General features: G+C 44.6%; 1 protein-coding gene and 1 non-coding gene across 2 annotated transcripts in view; both read left to right on the top strand.

The window, feature by feature from the left end:
• LOC135904077 (acetylcholine receptor subunit alpha-like) overlaps positions 1–24919 on the top strand; it is a 162946-nt gene that overhangs the window by 80784 nt on the left and 57243 nt on the right. The window contains exon 2 of the mRNA XM_065434670.1: positions 12500–12690. Within this exon, the coding sequence (XP_065290742.1) occupies positions 12500–12690 (191 nt within the window). The remainder of the gene's footprint in view (positions 1–12499; positions 12691–24919) is intronic.
• TRNAP-UGG (transfer RNA proline (anticodon UGG)) lies at positions 5166–5237 on the top strand. Its single transcript has one exon. It is a non-coding gene; the product is annotated as a tRNA-Pro (tRNA).

The following is a 24919-nucleotide window of genomic DNA, read 5'->3' as shown; positions in this document are numbered from 1 at the left end:
ATCGCGGTCGCCTTGTTTTCCGCGACACTCTGACATTCTGGTCACAGAACGGCGCTGCCTTGCAGTGTGAAAACTGGCGATTAACCGTGGACATAGACATGGGCTAGTAGCTGTTGCCGAAAGACGCGTTTTCTCTCTTTTTGCTGTTGAAATAGTTGTCTTTGTTACTGTTGTTGTCTTTGTTGTTGTTGTTGTCGTAACCATCACCGTCGTCTCGTTTTTGTTGTTGTAGGAGCAGCATTAGTGTAGTAGTAATCATAGCAGTAGCAGTTTTGTTTTTTTTTTTTTGTTAGCGCATATGCTTGCTCGTCAAAGTGCTGAGAAATGGCATGACCAGTTTTTATAGAGCACGTTCGTTTTTAACTAAAACAAAATATAACTGAGGTTTTTTAGCGCACGAAAAGGGACGAAAGACAGTGGCAAGACGCGGACACAGGGCTAACTTCAATTGTTGGAAGTTAGCCCTGTGTCCGCGTCTTGCCACTGTCTTTCGTCCCTTTTCGTGCGCTAAAAAACCTCAGTTATGGAATACCAACACGCCCCCCAACACGCCCTCTTTAAAAATATAACGTTCTTTATCGCCGCCTATCTATCGACGTAACCGGTGTGTGTGTCTGTGTGTGTGGGGGGGGGCGGGAGGAGGTAAGGAGGGATTTGATGGCGGTGCTGCTGACGACAAGGCCACGACGAGTGCAACACTCGCGGCAAACATACGATAAGTTAAGGCAGAGCGTTATCGCGGTCGCTCTCTCCGCCATTTCCCGCAGCCCCCGGCAAAAGATAACTGCCACTGAGAAGCGTTGAAAATTCTGGTCTATACACGCTTCATCGTAAATTAAATGTGGTCGAAGGTGCGGTGATACGAGATTGTACAGTCTGGTCCACTTCTTAAGGAAACGCCTACACTCTTAAGCAAAATTACATCCTTTGGTCGTATCTTGCCGCACAACAATAATCGTCGTCTGTCTTGTGCGCATTTTCTTTCTTTAACGCTGTCAATCCAGTACATGTCGGTACTGTGAAGTCACGAACGGCATGCGCGTTATCAGCATGACAGAGCATTCTCGACAGGAAAGTAGCGAGTGCAGCGCTTTCAAGAAAGGAAACGCAAACAAGACAGATGACGGTTATTGTTGTTTGTGTGGCACATATGCACCCCAAAGCCTGTAGATTTGTTTAAGAGTGCACGAGTTCGGGATAGCGGGCTCTTCAGTAGCCTAACTTCCGATAATGCCGCAGTTAACAACCAATAAAGAATAATAAATGAGTTATAACTGCAACATTTCATCGGCCGTAAAAAGCAGCCAATATGATACTTGCGCAGATAAGTATGTAAAACAGAAACGTGCGAATATTTAAAACACAGCGATATGCATGAGGTTGAAACTTCTTTTCTAGTTATTCAAAATATTACCGAAGGCTTTAAGTTTACGACTAAGAATGATGCTGACCAATAACTATACCTTGAACATTCTGCGTACCCACTGAATTCTTCTTATTGGCTACACCAGATGAAAAAAGTCAACGGAAAAAAAGGATCACAGAAAAGTACGAAAGCCACAAAAGAAGAACAGGAAGGTTGTACATTCCTTAATGTAGCCTACTGATAAATACGGGACAAAATGAGAACCGAAGCTGCAAAGTGCTACGAAAAACAACCATCCATTAAATAAGTAACTTCGCCGTAAAGGTGTAGCGCAAAAGTAGAAAGCGAGCATAGACAAGGGGGTGGGGGCGGCCCGGGGGGGTATTAGAAAAACTCCTCGAAGTTGTGATTTCGTCTTTTTTTAATCCCTTCATCACTTCAGGTATCGGAGAACGAGAGCAAAGCGTTGTCGGTACATCCCATCTCTTATTGTGGTAGGAAAGACACTCTCTCTTTTGACTTCCGCTCCAGTTCCTTGCGTACGCAGACACGTCCCACTTCCAGTTGTAATCTCCATGGTCTTCGGTTCACTGATTCCCTTGAGGCATGTTCGCGAGGCCTCCCTTTTTTTCTTGTTTCTTTATTTTCTTCTTTTTTCTTTGTGAAAAGTATTACGCGTCCTTCTTTAAAGTAGAAGCTCCTTCATTGGCCATCCTTTATTGGCTTTTTATTTTTCTTGAGGAAGCAGCAACTGAATTTCGAAGTCAATAGCCTCAGGGTATTCTTAAGCTTTCTTATAAAGGATAAAGATATGCAAGCATGAAACGACAGGGCAATAATGCTTCACTATAAAATGTTTACACTCTTAAAGGTATTTTCTTGTCGCACGGTTAACACCCCTACCGTTTGGGCCTAGCAAAAATTTATAGAGGACTACAACAGATCTCTAACTAGACGTGCACTGACAAAAGACGTAGTTGGAAACTGTGTAATTATCCTGACATCCTTGGGCACACAGAAAGATCCGACAGGAGAATTTCACAGGGAAAGATATGAAACTCTCCTGTCGGATATTTCATCTGTGCGCCCAAGGCTGTCAGAATGATTACGTAGTTTTCAACAACGTCTTCTGCCATCGCAGAGTTTAGTCAAAGCTCCGTTGTCGTCTTCTATAAATTTTTGTTACGCCCTAATGGTACGGGTGTTATCCGTGCGACTAAAAAGCGCCCTTAGGGGTCTGAACATTTTTACAGTGTGTACTCAGTGGGACTTGATGGAATTTCATTTTATCGAGATGAAAATATAACAGGCCTCGTCACCCTGTAACAGTGATGTCATAAGCAGCCAACAAACAAACACACCAAGGACAACACAGGGCAAATTGCTTAGACTTATTATTATCATTTAAGAAATTATAAATTAATGGAAGTGAAGGTGGATGAAAAAACAACCTACTGCAGATTGGGAACGATCCCGCATTATCGCATTACGTGTGCGATGCTTTCTTTCTTTTTCTTTTTCTTTCGGCTAGAAGGAGATGTTGGCACAGGAATGCGCTGCCGGCTACTTCTTGCCTCATGAGGATTTATTCATTTTTTTTCATATCGTTGTTGTAAATGTAACGTATTAAGAAAACGTAATGTACCCCCTTATAACTTACTGTATCTATAACATACACTAACAATATACTGTATACATGTACGAGGTGTAATTTTAGCCAGAGTTTCAAAATACTCAAATTCCACGTAGCTGCACAGAACAAAGGTAATGTTGTTTGCCGTCGCTTGGAGGTACTCTGATATTTCTTTTGCATTCCGTCTAATTATATGATTAGTGTTAATTAATTGATCAACTTCTCAAATATAGTGATTACATGAGAAATGTCAATGAGAAAATTGTAGAACGACATGAAAAAATTTTGATACAGCTTTCTGTTCCTCAATACGTGCTACATAGAAAGTGTTCTTTTTCCGAGCGTAGAAGAAGCCCGCGTTCGGTCCAGCTACGTGGCACTTGCATATTTTTAAACTGGCTAAAGTTAACTGGGACATCCTGTATATAATGAACACATAATCGCTCTACATAACCATTTAAGCAGCACAAAATTACGAAGAAATCCTCAATAAAGCAGTGTAAATCAAAGAGTGGTACCACCATAACATACAAAGCGAAGGATGAACCCACCATGATTGCTCAGTGGCTGTGGTGTTGGGCTGCTGAGCACGAGGTCGCGGGATCGAATCCCGGCCACGGCGGCCGCATTTCGATTGGGGCGAAATGCGAAAACACCCGTGTACTTAGATTTAGGTGCACGTTAAAGAACCCCAGGTGGTCTAAATTTCCGGAAACCTTCACTACGGCGTGCCTCATAATCAGAAAGTGGTTTTGGCACGTAAAACCCCGTAATTAAAGCGAAGGATAAAAGTTAAAAAATGCATATGAAGGCGACTTTTTCATAAAAGATCCGCATTGTGTATGTACAGTCGACCGAATCTTTTACAGCACTGCGTGAGCGGCAAGATTAGCAAGAATAGCGCATGCGCACCAAGTTCACTGGAAGTCGTTATCTCCCATAAGCCGGGGAGCTTGCACTGAGTCAATCGTGCCAGGGGGGGCTGTGTCGTGCTGGTGGAAAGAGCCTGGCCGACGAAACTTGCGCTTCCAGTGAACTTGGTGCGCATGCGCTACTCTTGCTAGTCTCGTCGCTTCGCGCTATTAGAAGGCGCTGACCGGCCAGCCAGTGACCGCTCGCGTGGTATACTGTTAAATTATCGCTCGACTGTACATAACACTAGTATAGTGCTAGAAAGTCCTCATGGCTCATCACGGCCCTCGTATTTTTTTAACCCGTTAGACGGCACTTTTGCATAGCCTTCGTTGTCGTGTCACACATTCCAGTGGGTATTCATTAAGCATGATTCATAAATATATAACATTCGTTAAATATCTTGTAGTTGTGAATCCCTGATATATGATAATATATTAAGTGTAAAGGCCCGTTTATAGTCCGACGTTATCGGCGCGCGGGCGAGCGTCGTTCGCGGTCAGTCACGCTACGTCGGTTGCGCTGCGCCAGCCGAGATGCCATCCCCTCTACAACGCGCGCGCCGTAGGCTGCTATCTTCGGAGCATGCGCAGAAGGCTCGCCAAGTCGCGCGCCGTCCGCAAAAGCCGTCAGCGGAGTTGTGTTGGCGCCTTTTTCTTCGCGCGCAATGCATTGTGGTGCGAGAGTTCCGCCGACTTCGACGCGCAAATGGCTCCGGAGCCAAATCGGCGCCGGGCCCGTCGGGGCGCGTTGGAAGCCGCCGGTTACGTTAGCTGCGCCGGTGCGCCCGACTATAGAGGTGTCGTTTTCGCCGACGTGACGTAGCGTGCGCGCGCGCGCGCGCGCGCGTGCGTTACGTCGGACTATAAACGGCCCTTAACTCGTAATTGATGAGCTCCGCATTCCTCGTGAGAGCTCTGTGGTTTCTGGAGCGAATATAGGAGATTGTATCCTCTTTCACTGAAGCCGGATTCGGGCAGAAGCTCCCAGCAGCGCTCAAGAGTTATGAAACTGAGACGCGACATCTATCTTTCGTTCAAGTCGCCTCCCAGTGGCGTCTTGCACAATCGTTGCTCTAGTTATAGGCTCCTCTTGCGCTGGCTCCCAAGCTGATTGTGAAAAGAAGCATTTCGCAAGCACAGAGAAACTTGTTTCTCGTCTGGCCTGCCATCTTCTCCGGTTCGTTTTCACCCTTTTCTATGCGCGCTTTGAAAGAGGGCACGCGTAGGTATTATCTGGCAGCGTGCAACAGGTGGCCCGTTGGTCTAGGGGTATGATTCTCGCTTTGGGTGCGAGAGGTCCCGGGTTCAAATCCCGGACGGGCCCAACTGCGCAATTTTTTTTTTCTTACCGAGTGTTATGTGTCATTATTAAAAGAGCTGTCCCAACAGCTGTTCCGTATTCGGCTATACCAAAACAGGAATTATTTTGACAGCTTGTGATCTGGTTTTGTTAGATGTATTAAACAACGCGTTCGCTCAAATATTACTTGGTGTATATTAAGAAACGTAAGCAGAAGCTATATAACGGGTAAGATGCCCCATCAATTATTTGTGCCCATGCTCCTGTTTTGAGTGCAACTCCCATACCCAAGTCAAGTTTTTTTCTTTCATTGTAAATTAATAAGTATTATAAGACGATTGTTCCATCGCTGAGGTCTTTACTAGTTACATTAAATCATTCTTTGGTTGTAATTGTGGCAATATAGCCACTTTCAATACAAACGGGATGTCATCGTGCTTACGCGTTACCGCAATAACTGCGCCCAATATGCGTAATATCTAAGAATATCTCACCACGAACTTCACAGAAAGTTCATGCCACGAGAACTGCATCACCAGATCAAACACCGAACATGTTTCAAGAAAGCGTTCTGAGAGGAACTCTCGATCTTTGACAGTTATTGTCAGTAAGCCTCTTGAACCGTCTTTTGTGACGATTGTTTGCAAAGTGTAAGTAATCCCGACCAGAAAAATATGTGCAGACTAACTTTCTACGTTTTGTCGTATTTTCTGAGCACAAATGACGCGACACAGTAACACGCGGCAGGGTGTTTGGTAGCTAACTCCTTGGGACATTTCTGCTTCATTTGCATATGTGTTCCTTTAGAGACAGAGTCCTTCAAACGTTATGACCAGAGGGCCGGATTGACAACCAGTGGCGTTGTCAGAGCCAAATAATGAAGAATTAAAGAAAAAATTGCGAAAATAAATTAGTAAACGTAAGCAGCAGTACTGAGCGTAGAATGTTAATTTTGTTGCAACTTACATACGCGCTTGATTCAAAAAATGTCTTATGTTGCCTGCTTGATGGTCGACCATCTCGCATTATGTCCAGAAGGTAGTGCAATAACTATCTTGGATTAGAATTTTGCTTGTTGTGCCGAGTTACTGGGGGTCTATTAACTTTAATTAACATTACTCATTGGCCCTTGGCAAACAAGCTTGTTCACATTTCCCTGTAGCAAGCAGATTTATTGCTTTTTCGCAGTCATTCTATCTGCACCACGCAGATAGTTACAGCAATTGAGATGGTCTGGCAATCATCGCCATTTTTTTACAAAAGGTTGATTGTTTTGCTGATGCGTCGTTACCACAACTCTGTTATTTATAAGAATATGTGTTGACTATTGCGCATGGTGTTTGCACGTCAGTAGGGTACAAGTACATGCCCAGTTAGTATAGCATGGCGCAATGCACAGGACATCAAGCGCTTGTCTTGTTTCGTCTTGATCTCTGTCCTGTGCGTTGTGCTATTTCATCCTTCACAATGTTTGCGTTTTAATTGTTGCCAGGAAAAACGACTAGGGAAAGACGAATATAGGCTTGTTTAAGTAAATAAGCACTTTAGAATATTGCGCGATTTCATCTCGGAAAAGCAGCCCCATTTTTTTCTGCTCTTTGTGAGGGCAGCCGTGCACCATGATTTGCTATATTTTGCGGATATGTTATTTGTCAACAATAGTCATGACTGTAGAGAATATCTCAGCTCTTAAGAAGATGAGCGACATCAAGCGACAGCATCATGTGCCTACAAAAAATTTCCGGAGGCATGCTAAGCTCATATTTTTGCGCCGATGAATGAAATAAGCTGTTTGAAAGTTTATTAGCTACTGAGCCATTAATAAATTACTAGATTGTTAAGGAACCAAATCGCTAAGCCCTAAAAATTGAACCTCTCGTCGCGTCTTTCAAGTTAGGTTTCAAGAGAACCTAAGACAGACGGTTATAACCGTCTGTCTTAGTTTCTCTTAAACCCTAACTCGCTTGTATACATATAATAAATCACTTCTATACAAGCGATTTATTTGGGAACACTTTATGCACATAAAAGAACTGATTGCGGTAGCTTGCTTTAGCAATGCGTTTGAACTTCTCGGGTGGTGTTCTGACTACACACAGGTCCGACTAATGCGGACGTGACATACGCAGGTGCGCCAAAATTACTGGCACACTTAACAGCCCACAATGTATAGGGCATGTAATTACATCGCACAGGCGCCACTACGCTGCACGTAAAACGTCCCGCAAGTAAAATTACATTCCTTTCATGAGTACTGATATCATTTTGCAGTTTTAAGATTTAATAGTTAGCCCGAGAAGATTTAGGATAAAAGGCATGCGGTATGAGTGTTATGTTCTGTGACATTTCTTTGCGGGCTGCGATTCTCAAAATTCTGAGGAGTAACTTAGTGAAGAATAAACGTAAAACCTGGTATGAGCAACGCATTTTAGTGATGGAATAGTGTGGCAATATAAACTGAATATACAGTACGACATATAGCATGACACGGCATGTAGCATACTTATACCTAAATATATGCGGAGCCTAAAGTCAATGACGATGGCGGCGGCGACGGCGAAAATTTACTTGGAGTTTTCATATAGTTGCTATCTCAATAATAATAACATTGCATAGCTGTGGCACAGAATACAACGAGCATAAGGACAGCCTAGAATGTGCAGGAGCCTCGCAATACCTAAGTTTTTCAAAACATCGCCTAAGGCAATGAATAAAGTGCGACAACGCTGTAAGAAGGCAAAGAGGGTGATATGCGTGAGGTTGAAAAAATTATTTCTAGTTATTTCGCACAATTACGTAGCCTTTAAACTTACGACTAAGAATGATAGTGTCCGATGACTCCACCATACTACAGAATGCATTTACTATCAGAGTGGCACCAGTCAAAACTGATACAAAGTGCAATATATTAGAACAGAATTAGTTGATTAACAAAAAATATTAAGGTCAATTTTTCTTTTTTATTTATGTCACGCCAGTACCATCCTCGCCACAGCGAGGTGAAGAGCGAAATGGCGCTGCCGACGTACCATCACCCGTAAAATCTCCGCACTAGCAAAAAGAGAGATCGTGTGATTTCTTATTATGTCATTAAAATTCAATGCACAATTTAGCCACTATTTGTCATTTGTTTGAAATCCCTAAATCAGATGGCCATCAATCTTATGTGGAACGCGCATGCTCTCAAGAAATGAGGACTATGACCGTACTTGAACGGCGACAAACACGTTCGCAACAGAATTGAAGTTACGTATAAAGTATCAAAGATGATCCTCAAAGTAAGCGAACAACTTTCTGATTCCGCTGTTCTATCCGTTAAAGTCCGACAATCACTAAAATTTATGGAATGTACCAGCAAGATGTTAAATTGTCGTACTTGAGCTAAACGGCGTTTCGTTGTGGGTGAATGTTTTCCGCGTAATGTTTTGAGATGAGTAAATACACTATTGGGCTATGTACGGACTTGTGTTCATTGTGTTCGTGTGTGTTTGTGCTACAATGCCTTCATCAAGTAGGTCGATCTTTTGCCGACTAATAATATTTATTATTTTCATTTCAGAAGATTGCGAGAGAGATGTTTAGAGCAAGTACGAAGATTTTAGGACAAGAGTCTTGGAAGATTGCCGCACATTTGTTTTCTTACGACTGTTATATTATGAGTTTGTTTTAGCGCCACCACTGGCCACAGCATTCAAACCTTCAGATGCCACAAAGCTTATCGCGCCGACCTCGTTCCCCGAGCACAGAAGCCTGGTTGCTCTAACAATTAGGCTACGACCTGATCCCTTACCCCCGTCTTAGGCCACAGGACACCCTTTCTAATAAATGTTTCAATCAATCAATCAATCAATCAATCAATCAATCAATCAATCAATCAATTATTCAATCAATCAATCCATAAAAATAAATAAATCAGCGAATTAATAAATTAGGTACTTAATCAAATAATTAATTTCACTTCAACGCGTTCGTCTCAAAGAGATCGTTTTGCTTTTTGGCGACGAACTCAAGGTTGGCGGCGTCGACAAACACTCCTTGAACGTGCCGCGCGTTCGCCGCTGCCTGCCGCCGACCTTCGGCCGCCGCCGTCTGGAACACGCCCCACAACCAAGCTGCGCGACAGGCGTGGAAGTCCATTCACCACAAAGGCGACATCACCACCAACCACTGGGCAGGGACGCCGAAAGAGCGGAGGGAAGCCATTCGCTTAAAAGACGAGGCACATACACAATGCTTTCCTCGGCCTTGCGCTGCTTCACCATCTGAGGCTTCGAAGGCACTTGCCCAATGACAGCAACGTTTCTGCACTGATGGGGAGCTCTAGCTGGCGTTCGGACTTAGGTTGCGTGACCGCAGCTGACCAAGTCTGTTGCCGTACAGACGCTATGCTCAGGAACGAGGCGACGAGAAGTGAAGAAGCGAAATTTATACAATAGAGCTGCTTAAATGCTACAGTTTTCTGAGTGAAAGGCTGACGAAAGGCCTCCGGACTCAGCGCGCCTAGGCGAAGTTGAGAAAGTTTCGGCACGTCTTCTGACGTGCATCGTGGCCGGAACCGGCCGAATCGGAGCATCGCACGCTGCTCACGCAAAGGTCGCATTAGGCTCCTGCTTCGACAGCACTGACTCGAACGAGGTGGGGTGATTTCGCAACTACTGGGAAGCCGGGTGCGAACGTTGCGCAATAGCGCAACTTTTTGTGAGGAATCTTAAGGGAAAGCGCAGATGAGGCTTTCCGAGAAAAAAAAAATGGCCCACCATCGGATCTGCCGCTCGCGTCCTACGAGATTGCGCGCGATGGCAGCTTGTTCTGGTTCTGGTTTTAAAGTGGACGGAAGCATGAATCGGTCATAAAGCGAGATAAGCAACAGACGTTTAAAGTATTGGAGGAAGAAAGCATAACAGGCATACTTAACTCCTTTTTACATCTACGTAAAGCGAAGCAGTTTTGGTGTAATATGTGCGTGAACCATGCGTGCGTGCGGCCGTGCGCGCGCGTGTGTGAGTGTGTGTGAGTGTGTGTGTGTGTGTGTGTGTGTGTGTGTGTGTGTGTGTGTGTGTGTGTGTGTGTGTGTGTGTGTGTGTGTGTGTGTGTGTGTGTGTGTGTGTGTGTGTGTGTGTGTGTGTGTGTGTGTGTGTGTGTGTGTGTGTGTGTGTGTGTGTGTGTGTGTGTGTGTGTGTGTGTGTGTGTGTGTGTGTGTGTGTGTCCACTTTGTAGTGCACTGATGTTCGTGTAATATTTGCTAGGATCTTCCCGTGCGTATTTTTGCCAGTTTTTATTTTGATGTTGCATACTATTCAGCCGTGGGAATAATGGTTTTGTTACGTGATGTTCTACTTTCTTTTTCTTTCTTTTTCTTTGTTGATTAATGCTTGTTTCACCTTTACATAACCGTATTACCCAATGCCTTCCAGAAGGTATACAAGGTGTTTATGAATGCCTATAACATAGACATGCCCTAAGCATACATGCAGAAAAGCAACTAATGATGTGGCACTGGATGTAATAAACAATTTATTCGGTACTGCTTTCAGTTGCGGGAGTGCCTGCTTGGGCAGTAAGTACATATACTAATGAACGAGTAAATAATTGCATAATTTATCATTTTCTGCTTGGTGCACAATTTTTCGATCCCTCCAGCGTTGACAAAGTAATGACACGCAAACTCACGCAACAGAACACACGAATTTCCTTTAATACCCAATAAAACATTTCTTAAAGCTTTCTGCAACTTAGGTGAATCAGCTAATCGTTTGAACCATTTTCGTGACATTTTCGTGACCATTTTCGTGACAATATTGGCGTTGGCATTCGGCCTTGAATATTGGCATTTGCACTGTCATAGTTTATACTCCTAGTTATGTTGGTTAATTTGCTGAGAAGGCCAACAAGAGTCACAGACAAGCATAAAGTTTTGCTTTATGTACTCTTGTACAATCATTTTAATGCATTCGCTTTTGAGAGGAAGCATGGTAATAGACTCTACGCTGGTTCTTGCCAGTAAACATGGTGAAAGATTTCGGAATCAAATGGCAAACTGACCACCATTACAGTTGGTGACCTAATACGACGAAGCGTTACTGTGGCAATTGTGGCAATATAAATAAGTAAGCTATGTGGTGTAGGGGCCAAGGATACGATATAAGTATGAAGCAGGCCGTAATGGAAGCTCCTAATTAATTTTAAACACCTCGGTTCTCTAACGTGCACTTAAATCTATGTACACGAGCGATTGCAGCATGCTTAACGTCATATCACAATGGCGAAATGCACAAACAAAAGCAAGCACCGACACCAACAAGCGGCTCGTTCAAAGCCTTGAAACCAGCGCACTAAACGATGAACATACTTAAATCTACAAATTGTTAAGTACAGTGCGTTTTCTGCACATACCGGGTGTTTCAGCGAACAATTTCAATATCTTTTTTTTTAATTTTGCCTATGGCAGATAACACAATCCCAGCTCATGAGCTAGTCTACTCGAAAAGGCGGAAATTACTTGGCCAAAATTGAAATGCATAATCGACCAATTAACAAAAATTCAGCTAATTATGTTTTACTAATTACCTTATGGCACACATTGGAATTTACAATTGTAATTAAGTCTGATGCTTGTATAACTTTGTAGAAGCAGTTTAATCATGTTCTTGCCACCAGCTTTACGACAATCGACATTAATATTTTTGCAGACCAGTTGTGTCGTTCCACACTACAAAAACCACCCGTGAAATAAGGTTTAAACATTGCGAAATGACGTGAAAATTCGGGATGCAGTATCATCAAGCGAAAACCTCACACGATGTTGCAGTTCTTCGTCTCCGCACTTAGAGAAAGAAAAGTACCTTTTACGACGACATGCACGAGGAGAAGTTCATGTATATGGAGGAGTTACTTTCCGCATCTAACCACGGTATTTCAACTAAGAGGGAGGTTTTTACATTCGTAACATACATTTAGTAATACGGGCTGACCGGAAAAGCGATTTGTGAATATGAGCCCTCGTCGAGTCCCAGGGTGCTAGACAACTGCACCGAGGTCTCTACGCTTCTTCGAAATCTTTCCCGCCGTCGATAAGCGGCTCAGGGACCGAATTCACATTGCCGTCCGTTCCGAAGTGTTCTTCGCCATTGACACGTCGTCGGCCCTAATAGCCCGTCCAGCATCGGGATTGGCTGGAACTCTCTTTTATGAGCAAGTGAATCGCAATAGATTTTTTTCGTGAATAAGGGCCAGGAAGAGCGAATGCGATGGTGTCACCATAATGGCGGCCTTTCCTGTTCCCGCAGTGGCCGAGGCGGACGAGACATGGTTGTCGCCGGGCCGCGAGAACGACTCCTCGTCGCCGCCACTGAGCCACGAGAAGCGGCTCATGGACTCGCTGCTGCGCCACTACGACGCCAGCGTGCGGCCCGTCAAAAACTCCTCGGAGCCTGTCATCATCCGTTTGGGCATCACGCTCACGCAGATCTTCGACCTGGTCAGTACACGCACGCCATTACTGGGCCTTAAACTACGTGTCATTCTACTATTTCTCGTGGCACATTAGCTGAAAGGAATTCTGAAGGTAAACGCCAAGTTCTGTTGGCCATGGTCCCTGGTAGGATACGTTTAAAGGAACGTTAAATAAAAATATTAACCCGAGTTATATCGATGGATTCTTTGTACAGAAGTCTGTCAACCTTTACTGCGTGCCAATACACTACTTTTTTTAGTGCGTTAGCATTCTTCAAGTACCTTCCGGAGGCTATCTGTCTATATATCTAAGTTTGTATCTAACCGTTTTCGCACCTACCTCGGTCCCTGGGTAGTCCGTGGTCGAATGGCTAAGCGCATCAGGCTGCTGATGTGTACTGATGTGCTGCTGTGCCAATGTGTACATACGTGCCGCTCTTCAACGAAGTTCTTTCACGCCAACATGGTGCACCGTATATGCAAGACTGGGTAAGTGCCGCTGTTGGAAGAAACTGTTTGCCGCTGACTTGGAGAACTGAGCACATGCCACTCGGTCTGTGCTGGTCTTCGATGCGCCTCGTTGATGGCAATTTGGTTTATTGGGGATATGCCACCGGGAATGTGCTCCTTTACAATGACGAAAAAGTTCCCTTCAGTTTCTCTCATTCCGAGCCGAATCGAACCCACGTCATAAGTGTTCTTCAAGAACAGCAACCCTGTGCATTACTAGGCTGCATCACAACTGCGCCGGATATGTGCCGCTTTACCGGCGCGCCATTACCGGTGCGCCACGCATTTCAGAGGCCAGCGCAAGCTTAACCGCGGAGGCAGTGGCGCTGTGAGACCCCCAGTGTTCCCAAGAAAGCGCGAAAGAGTAGCCCCGCTGTGATATACACACTTCGTACATAACTCGTTTCGATGGTGGCGATACGCTGTGTGGATATATTTATTCCCTGCTAACGCATTACCGTCGACAGTCATCATGAGATGGGTTGTGCCAATATGTTTAAAAGTCAACATCATGTTGACTTTGTGAAGCCTTTTTTTTTTTGCGCAAAACGTTGGCACTGAAGGTCCCCCTGCTGCTCCTCAATTTTAGTCGCCTGCACCAAAACGGACGAGGGGATGTGATTCTCACGTCACTACCCCCTCAAAACTGTAGTGCCACTAGGATCTTTCGCACTTGGACTTTATACCAAAAACCACGGCGGCAACGACCGCGGAATCGCGCCTGGAGTGTCCATATAATTGCCCTCGCAAAAAAAAGAAGGTATAACAAGGATAGTTTCATTATAAATATGATATCCGAGCATAATTTTAGTTACAAGTTGAGTTACTGAAGTACCCCGAATAATTAGAACCAATTAAAAATCCCAGAGACGACTAGGACAAAATTCAATATATATCAGAAAAAGTAATAGAAAGAAAATACTGCAGTGCAAAAGCCATAGGTTTCATTATGATACATCAGAGCATAAGTTTAACTACAAGTTGAGTTACTGAAGCGCCCAGAATAATCATAATTAGTTACAGATCACTGAGACAACCGGGGATGAAATTCAAGATTAATCAGAAAAATATTTAAAAAATAGCACAGTACAAAATTCATGGGTTTCATTATAGATGTAATACCAGAGCATAATTTTCGTTACAACCTGAGTTACTGAAGTCTCTGGAATAATAAAATTAATTAGAAATCACTGATTACCGCCCACCAAATCACTGAATCGTAGACTTCAGAGACCTGCCACGTGAGTACGACTTCGTTGAATTTCCTGGAAGCCCGGAATCAGAAAGCGAAAGTAATGACGTCCCTATTGACGTAAGATGGAAGAAGGTGGCATGATATTTAATAGAGTAATTAATGGAAAACACTTGCCTCCGAGTTCGGTTTATGCGTTGCGTTCGCGTAAAGTTAACCTAAAGAACATCAACGCCGAAGTTCGAGTGCTACTAAGAGACACCCAAGTCAAAGATTAGGGTCGCCTACCATTCTTTATTTTTTCAATAGCTGCAGCAATTTTCGCTTGCCACTTCGCACCGGTCTCATTTCGCGCCATTACTCTTGGCGCTCATTTCGGTCGAGCCCAAGCTCTGCTTTTGGTGACTTTGTTTTTTCCCTTTGTTTGGGTTTCCTATGCGATGGTTATGCTATCGCTCCGCAATTTTCCCTGGCAGTGCTTGGAAGCACCAGCACCAGGCAGTGCCTGTCACGGGCAAAAGCCAGGGCAATTTACACCTCAAAAGTGGCTCGGGAAAAAGTAAAGTTTGAAGCATCTTCTTGTTTTTATTCCCTAGTGAAATGACACAACCCACTCTGACGGATCGGCCATGAGCCGAGCGGATTGCCGCAGAACAAAGACGAACTGAAGACGAAGGCGCTACGTAGTCTGCAGTGGAGTTTTAGTTACGATAGATGCAATTTGAATGAGACGACACACTTCAGAACATTTTGAACCGTTTTTCTCTGTTTTTCCCTAAAGTTCGTTATCAAAATTTGGCACCTGGCCTTATCATCCTGAGCACATCTCCAATTTTTATCAAAATCAAGTAAACGATACAAAAGTTCGCTTTCTCGGGCTTTGTCCCCTCTTAAGGGCACACAAGATGCATTTTTTTTAAAGGGACAGATACGTTATTGTCAGTGGCTGGTGATAGTCATAGTAGATCTTATCACAAAGTTTCTTTTTACAATGTTTATACTTGCTCACAGTCACTGATTAGAGCTTGCAGCACAAAACATAATTACGAAAAGAAGAAGGAGTAATCAACTAGAAAAATTACCGCTTTAGTGAAATAACCACTCTCGAAATCACGGATATAGCTTTGATGTGTGTGTCTAGTGTGCGTGTCTTTTGTGGAGAGAGAGAGAGAGAGGGCTCTTTATTAGAAGAACAGAGAATTTTGCCGGCGCGTATATAACCGCTGGCATGCTACTCTGTATAGGGATGGGGAATGGGATTAAAAGATTCCAGAAGAGAGTGGGAGAAAAAAAAAGGATAAAAATAAATATGAAATGTCCGAGTGGACCTGATACTAATTTTTACACGTGACATGGCGGGTTAATTTAGGCTTTTGTATAGGAAGGATGCAATTTTTAAAGTTTTCCTATTTGACCAATTTCTGTCAGGTATTTGAACAATAAATCCAAAACCCGTCGCTGTTTTGAAGGGCCGGGCATTGGACCTAAGATGCTCGGTAATGTTAACGGTTCGTGGCGAATCATGTCCATTTGGTGCTCAAAAAATTGTCTCTCGTCGCTGTACGCGGGGCATTCTAGTAATATGTGCTCAATTGTCTCTAAGTTGCGACAGTTATCACAATCACAGTATGGGTTAGTGGTAAGTCTTATGCGGTACAGATAATTGTTCGTATATGCCACGTTCAGTCGAAGACGATGGTATAATGTCTCTAAGTGTCGAGGAAGTGGTCGTGGAATTTTCGGTCTCATTTCTGGGTCAATGTAACGTAGGAAGTTATCTTGGTGAAGCGGCAGATTCAAGATGCGGTTTTTTTCTTGATAGGCATATTTTTTTGCCATGGTTGAAGCGTCGGCTTTTGTAAAATATGTTCTTCTGAACTTGCGGTATTGGAGTCCATTTATGGCAGCTTCGTCCGCTCTTTCATTTCCCGAAATGCCGGCATGGCCAGGTATCCACTGGAACTTTATGCAATGCCCAGCAATCTTAGCCCTGTGGTGAAGATAAGCAATGTCAAATGCTGCTGGTTGATTATTGCAACGCTTGTGCCTGTTCCATATACTTTGTAGGGCTGCTTTTGAGTCTGTGAATATCACCCATGTCTTTGGCGGCTGCTCTCGAAGTATATACACAAAGGCCTCCTTAATGCCATATAGCTCCGCTGAGGTAGATGATGTCGCTCGCTCAAGACGAAACGAGAATCGTTGTCCTGCAGAGGGAACAAAAAGTCCGCGTGATGAACGATGTGGAGTTGTAGAGCCATCTATGAAAATGTGCGTTGCGGCTGCGTATTCTTTGTGCATATATTCTAAAGCTATCTGATAAGTCGCTGCTTGAGGCATTTTCCTTTTCGCACTGATTCCAGGTATGTATGGCACGATTTCCAGTGGGGACAGTGTCCATGGTGAAATGTTTCGCGGCATAATTTGTGACGCCTGAGCAGGAATCGAAATAGATATGCTTCCGACGGCCTGCCCAAAGCTAGATGTAGCACGGGTTCTGGAAATATCCTTTAAAAAGTGAGTCTTCGCATGAATGACGTGGCGGAGGTGTATCCGAAGTGTCTCCTGCGAACATAGCACTTCCAGAGGCAGGCATCCAGCTTCTGCTACAGTCCCTGAGCGGGACGACCCCTTCGGAAGGCCAAGATATACGCGAAGGCAGTTGTTTCGTTTTGTGGACATTTCTGTGCCGCCACCGGAAACACCAAGCAAACTCACAGCTCAGTCACCGTGGCAGGAAACGTTTCATTTTCGGTAATATTCTTTGTTACATTTTACCGCAGTTGTATAGAATGTGGTTCCGTGTAACATTTCATTCTTTTTTCATCGGCCTAATGCAAATCTAATCAATCCTAAGATGGTCATTCCGTTTAAGCGGCATTTCTGGTAGGGTGATTTCCATTTACCCAGATTCTACTGTATGTCACCTTCAGTAGGGCCCAGGTCCAATATGGTATTGCGCACTCGTATAGGATGACGAACACGTAACATATAGCTAACCACTCTAATCATGTGCTCTTTTATCTGTGGTTTGTGTAGTGTCTGTTGTCGATGTGGAATAGTTTACTCGTAACACCATGTAAAATTTTCTAGGAACACATAAATCCTTTTAGAATGACAATCCGACAACGTCGATGGGCTACCCCCTACTACGGTATTATAATTGCCACATTGAGGAATTTACACCGAAGATTATACAACTAATTACATGAATACAAAAAACAGGGACAGCAATATGGAAGGCAGAAAAGGTAAGGAATGAGTCTCATAACATATAAATATGCATGAAAGGGCGCTCAATAAGTCATTTTAGGTCAAGAAGCACACAACCGTTGCCGTACCGACCAAAGCTGGCGCTGTCATTTGTTTCATGTATTTCAGCTTGCATGTTTCAGCTTTGTTTCATGTATTTATGCGTCAAGAGAGCAAACTCTAGTTGTCTTTGTTGTTGTGTGCGTCGCTCAGTAGCCTGGTGTCCAATGATTATAGCTCCCTAAGTGGGGGCCGTCCGAACGAGGCAGAGTATAACCATCAATAGTGAGCTGCAATATACGGTTACTTGGCTGCTTGCCGACATGCTCGCAGTAGCAGAGTTCCTGATTTATCAGACCCTTACGAGGGCGCAGAGACATTATGAAAACTCCAAGGGGGCGTATCGCCAATGACCTAATTACGTTACCTGAAGATGCGGCGGGGAATGTGGTAAAGGCACTAATTCTAGTGCAGCTGGATACGCCGCCCACTGGAAGCAGCCGTGCCGTAAAAGCGTGGCGTAATCTCTTCTCCGTCCCTGTGGACAACACCAGCCAGATGAAGCTGTAGCGCTGCCGCTGGCCATTAGACGTCGCGTCGACTAGTGGCCGCGATTGTGTTCGGCTTTCCGTCGTCATCCTTTATGGAAAAAGCAGGTCGTTTGCAAGGATAGCATGCCCCGTGTGGCGCAGTAGCAAATGGCCACATGCCAGCCGGCTGTTTCGACACAAGTCCGTCTCGCTCGTTAATCTTGCTATTCTGCGCATGATATAATAAATCGTACGAACGCACTCTAGAGGGATCCCGTGAATAGTGTGGGAGCCTGTTTCATAACACTGAGCAAAGTACGGCGCAGGGAGAACAGTATTCGCCGGGAATTCATGGTGTTCTGCTTGTTAGTATCTCGGTGGACACATGGCGGCAGCTGACACAGCTTACGAACTTATATCGAATAGTTGAGCAATTTATTAGCGTTGGTGGATTATTCCAGGCTACCGTGAGTGAAGATCAAAGGCATTAACTCCACTTAATGATGCTCGGCGTGCTCAGTGCCTGCCCATAATTGCCTCCACCTGAGCCTTAAGAAAATGGAAAGCGTAATAGTCTTCATGAGAAATATTAAAAAGGAAAGCTGAATAAGAGGGATTTTTTTTTTCTGAAATTGACACGAAGAAGAGATTATGAGTTTATAAAATCGAGAGATTAAAGGAGACCTTGCTCGTAATGCACGACTAAATGTGCAGGCTTATTAATATGTATTCTACGTTGCCTGCTGCATATCTAAAGAGAGCTTGAATGAATACGTGAACGTAGAGTTAGAGTTGAAAAGCAGCTAAGTACTGAGCGCTACTTTCGAATTAGTCTATACGTAAACAAGCGTACAGCTTTTACAATAATGGTCAATCAACCAACCCATCAATATCTCCAAAGCAAGTGAATGTAAATGCCTCTGACAAATTTATTTTTATGGCCTAAGCGCTCGGGCCGGCGTCAGCTCTGACTAAAATGCAAGGATTCTGTTTTCTTTGATGTGACAGTTGAGGATTTCAAATGCTGTGGCAAGCTAGGACGCTTTGTTCTCTATGACCAAGTGCTTCAGGCAAAATTTAGGAGCTTGATCTTGATACCGAGCTTCTGGATGGCACTTTCTTGTTGTGGAGTTCTTCGCAGCTTCTAGGCTATGTAAAGTTCTTTGCGGTGCAACTATACACATGCACAGACGGCTAATAGCAATGACGTCGAATAAAACGTAATCCTTATAAGACTTTGAAATGGACGGAAAGAAAAAGAATAAGGTACAGTGAGGGCAAATGCGGGGTAGTTGGCAATTGGAAATAGATCATGAGATCGCGACTGATTCTTCTATGAGTGAGGCGAAAGCGGGTGTGGGTATTTTCTCCGAGTCCCTGTCCTGGTCATATGCATTACGACTTCCGAATTTCACACTCATAATTCCGGCTGAACTATCAGCCGATATGTTGTTATATCAGTGTTGTTGTTATATAGTATAGTGTTATGTTGTTATATAGCAGTGTTGTTATATTTTACTGCATCCCCAGCACAAACCGGCTGTACGGCAGAGTGAATAATTGTGCCGAGCAATGTGTTAGCTTGACGCACAAGTGAAAGCGACTGGACGTTGTCCCCAGTAGACGGAAGCCTTCTGCCTGCGCCGACATCTCAGCGGATTGCCGTGTTCGCGCCTACCATGCAGGGGGGACTAACCTAGTCACCTTATTCCGTTATTTTTCTTCCTCTTTTCTTCACATTTTGAGACTTAGAAGATACGAGATACAGTGAAAGAAGCCTTGAAGAACGATGCCGCCAGCCATGTGTTTCCGCCGTGTCGCCGTCTGGCGCGTCTACACTGTCTGTCCTGGCAGCGATTCCCCAAAGCGTCACTTTGTCAAAGAGAGCTTCATGCTTGTGGCGCTGCTACGGTAACGCTAGTGTACGTGCGCTTCATTTTTTTTATTTTGTACTGATTTCTCGAACAGGAAGAGAAGCATCACGTCCCGACCCACCAACATAGCCAAGATGCAAATATGCATCCGGCAACCTGAATTAGCCAGCTGCGAGTTATTTCTCACGTTTTTAATTGTTTCCAACGTAGGTGGCACATTCAAAGAAGCTTGCAAGAAAGTTCTGGTAGTCTGAATTTAACGACGCCGTTGTTTATTCAAGATGACGTCAAATTCCTGTGATCTTTTGTAGAAGTGAATGCACCCTCAGCACACACTCTTCAATGTTTACTTGCGACCATTAGTACTTTTCAAATGTTGCTGGTATTAAAGCTTCACAACTTCCTACCAGTAGCGCTTTATTTGATGCTAGTAAATCCTAGTGATCCTAGATAGACTAGTCCTTTTGTTTCCTTTTCTTTTTGTAGGCATTTTTACTGCCATTTGGAGTAGAGGAATGCTCGCAAATTTTCATCATTTCTTGCACGAAAGATGCTAACGCGACCTTAGCGATTGTCCGTAACGACGACGCACACGTGACATTCCTTCGGACAAGTGCTATTACGAACGACAACTACATACTTCAACCTGCTTTTGGGTTCGCACATGTACGTGTTGCGCTCACCCTGATGGTATTGCACGCTCTCTCTCTCTGTCTCTTCTTTTATCTTTTCTGCTCCCTTTTATCTCTCCACTAGTGCAATGTAGCAAACCATACATTTCCATCTAGTAAACCTCCTTGCATTTTCTTTATTTCTCTCCATGTCTCTATAGTAATTGCCATTATTGCAGATAATAATATCATAATCTATGCGGCCTTAGAGATGCGCCGAACATATTTAACCTGCTGACACCGTAGTTCCGAGGCAGATGAAAACCATCCGCAGATAACGACATCGTGTGTGCCTCCGAGGACATGCTAACTCAGATGCCGGCTTTCCGGTGTAGCGCAACAAGTTTGCCTGTCTCGATCTCAGCCCGCTGCTTATGATCGCAACAGGATAAACATGCCCATTTCCTGCGGCCGATTTCCACAAAGCTCTACAGGTTCTCTCTTCGTCAGCGACCTTGCTCGTCACGCATCGAGTCTCTCAGCGTGCAAATCGCCGCTTCCCCAGTTTTGTGTTTATAAGTATCATGCAGTATGTAGCTGAGCCCACATATCTTACATGTCATTGCACAGATTACAACGTGATTGGTGACGGGTACAAAGAAAAAGGACATTGGCAGCTTCTTACCCACCTGAATACCCTGAAGAGCTGTCTACGTTACAAGTGCAACATTAAATTTTTTATTATGAATAACTCCTGCCGGAGCGTAGCTGCATGGTGGGTTAATTACGTAATTATCTGATAAAGGAGCGGCACGTCTGGCGTTTTTATGTAACCATAATGAAATGCACTGGGCTGATAAAAAAAAATTTAAAGTTGACTGTTTCATTCTTGAGTCCATTAGCAAAACTTACAGACTGGAATCCCTTTACTGTAAAAATTAGCTGGCGGAATGCTCAATTCCATTAGGAACTTCTTGCTTCGAGATACGCTTTCTTCTGAAATCTTTACATAGCCTTCAACACAATGTTGCATCTAAAGACTGTCTGCTGCCTGCTAATAATATCAACGAGTTGCGCTTTCAAACTTCTAGTTGCAAGATGTAGGCTGAGCAAGAATCGTAGCATTGGTGGGCGCTTCCTGCCATGTGTGTTTTAGTCATTTTAGGATTGTTATTAAAGCGAAGCTTTCTTTGCCTCTTCCTTCAACTTTTACGCCGCCACTGCTGCCTTGCACGCCACGTCAGGACGGAAAAAGTGGAGAAGGAAAGGCAGGGTGGTTAACCAGTTTAGCTTAACCGGTTTGCTATATCACTTCCGCGTCGGGAGGTGGTTCAGAGCGTGTATATACAAGGAAAGAGCGTAGAAGAGACGAAAGGCGACGCGAGAAACGCGTTTGGACCTTTCCATTGCGTGACATCTGCACAATGACCGCTGACCACATGACCACTGTAATTATCCATAGTCCGCCTCAAAAGCATTGCATAAACTGCAGTGCTTATCTTTCTGCCAATGTGCAAGTCCAGATAGGCGGTAGATAGAATGCTAGACAGGAGAAGGGAGAGGAGGTAGAGAATTGCCAGAGGCGTTGGTAGAAACGACGTAGTCCTGAAACCAGTCAATAACGGGATTGCGGCTCTTCACTCGCATTCCAGCGGTTATATTCGCACCGGCAAAATTCCCTGTTTTTCTAATAAAGAGCTTTCTCTCTCTCTCTCACTCGCTGGTTCCATACAAAAAGAGGAGGGGGAGGCGTGGGAGGCGAGAGAGGGAAAAGGTGACGTGAGAAGCCAAAGAAACGCTACTACTATAGATACTACAGAAGTAGCGGGTAGAGGGAAGGTACGGTACGGTACGTTTCTGCTATTTCTGAAAAATAAACGCTATGCGAATTTGTCAAATAGACAACCGACGCAGAGTGTACAGATACATAGCCACATTCAAACACCGTAGGGTCTAGGTGACAACACTGAAGCGATCGCACGTCAAATCAACACTCCTGTGCCATCCGCGTCAGCATTGCGGTTATAGCATTGCTCGAGGTCGCGGCTTCGATCCCAACCGTGGCAGCCGCATTACTATGGGTGCGAAATGCGATAACGCTAGTACCCTTTGATTTAGATGCAGGGTGAAGAACACCGGGATGTCGAAATTGACCCGTAATCCACCACTACGGTGCGCCTTATAATCCGATTGTAGTTTTGGCACGAGCTGCCCCAAATTCAGTTACAGCTTAACACTTCTGCCACGATGCGATGAGCCATGTGAGTCAATCACAATGCTCAACAGCACTCTCAAGTCTCATAAAAAATGGCTCACAACGCCTTAAGCAGACAAGTCTCCCTGTGTATTTTGTGGACTACGCTGGCGAACAGCATTTCGTGCACGCATGGCAACGTTTAACATCAACTCACCACTCTCGCGTTGAACTAAAACGCTGAAGAAATTAAACATCCGCCATCAACATCACCGCAAATTATCGTGAATCAAAGCAAACAGCACAGACATTATCGCTTACTTCGACTGTCACAGTGCCTGAGATCGGCTTAATATTTTTTTTCTTGTAGTTCGCCGTAAAGTAAACGTGAAGTCTGCTCTCTTTTCTCTTGCTTTTCATGTAACAAGTATTTCATAGATTTCTCTTTTTTAAACAAAGTCTAATCTACATATTAGCAATATTAATAAATTACCTTCATGTAGTCCAACTTGTAGCCTAGCTTCAATACGTACTATGCGTTGCTTGCATTTTCTTTATCTTGTGAATTATTCCACTATAACGTGCTGTCGCGCATATGTACTGCACATTACAGCCACCTGCATCATCATACATCCCTCTCTACAGAAAACGCCTCTCGGATTCTCCAAGGCATTTCTAATAAATAAGTAAATAAAAGCTTCTCCCTAGCACAGGAATACAAGCAACACTCTCATTGCAAGAAGTGCAAACAAGCTGAAGTTCCGCAGATGTAGGCCAGCTTTGAAGTGTCGTGTGTCGCCAGACGGGTACACAGGCTACGCTGGCCCTTTTCGATCTCCACTCGCGGTCTTTCGCAAGCGCGTGTCAGGCGCCTTCAGTAACTGAAGGCACCCACTTCGTCGTCGTCTTGTCGATTTGTTGGCGACAACCGTCGTCACAGCGAAATACTCAGGAAGCCCCGAAGAAACCCTGGTATCTTTACGACCGCTGTCTAACCGGAGACGGGAGAGCGAGATCGCAGAAAGGGGTGGTGCAAGCGCTGCAGTGGGCGGCTAAGTGGTGGGGCTGGGGCTTCTGGGGCAAGCATGTGGGCATTCACCATCAAGCCGGCAAACAAACAAGTAGCAAGAGCCTTCAGGCCCTCTTAAGCAAACGCTTACGCGTGCACCCGCACATACACACACACACATGCACACACATACAAGCGTACGTAAAGTGAGAGATATCAGGCGCTGCTTGTATGGTCCGTGAAGTTAACGAACTGTGCGCGTGTGGGCAACGAGTTTTTCTACTCAGTAATTAGATCCGAGTCCCAACAAGCGTGGCTTAACGTAAAGAAGAAGCGCACAAGGTACAGCGAAGAAAGGGGGGGAAAATCCTAAAGAGAAAACCAGAGACGAAGGGGAAATCAAAAGCGGCGTCGACAGGGAAGAGGCGGGCGTGCTGTATGGCGTCGGCGCCAAGGCGCGGTACGCCCCCGTAAGCGCGCGCACGGAGTGGGGCACAGAGTAACGGTCGAGCGATTCCGTGCAATCTGGGTTATTACCCGGACCCGCTCGGGTTTGCCAGGGCCAGCGTGCGACGACGCGCCACGGTGCGCAGCGCATCCTCCCCCGTCATCCCCGTCTCGTGTCGTCCTTTGCTCTCCAAGAAGTCGGTGCCGCTTTCGTGTGCAGCCGCCAGCGCTGGTGGCACTCCCGCTCAAGTCTCGTTCGCACAACGCCGCTCAAGGACTTGCCGGGGGTGATTCGAGTAGTGTCGACCGCGCAAGTTGCAATTGGTTTCGTTTGTCTCTGCTGATGGCGCGTATACCACTGCGTAGAGAATTGGCCAAATGTCGGATGGCATTGATAAAGTCGTTTAGTTCGTGATAAAGGCAACTGAAATCTTTGGTTGAGAATGAAAGTAATGAAAAACGACGTAATGGTTCCATGAACTCACGGAGAACATTGTCTTGAATTAAGTGGAAATTTCTGCACAGCTGAGAGAGCGCCCTTATACGTCATAATGAAACTTCCAGAGAACATAATGTACGGAGTAGAAACATTTTCTTCGATTTCAACATGTATTTCTTCTTCTCGTCTATAACAT

The sequence above is a fragment of the Dermacentor albipictus genome, chromosome 1, assembly GCF_038994185.2.
Source record: "Dermacentor albipictus isolate Rhodes 1998 colony chromosome 1, USDA_Dalb.pri_finalv2, whole genome shotgun sequence".
Classification (NCBI taxonomy): Eukaryota; Metazoa; Arthropoda; class Arachnida; order Ixodida; family Ixodidae; genus Dermacentor; species Dermacentor albipictus.
This window is presented reverse-complemented; position numbering and strand designations above follow the sequence as displayed.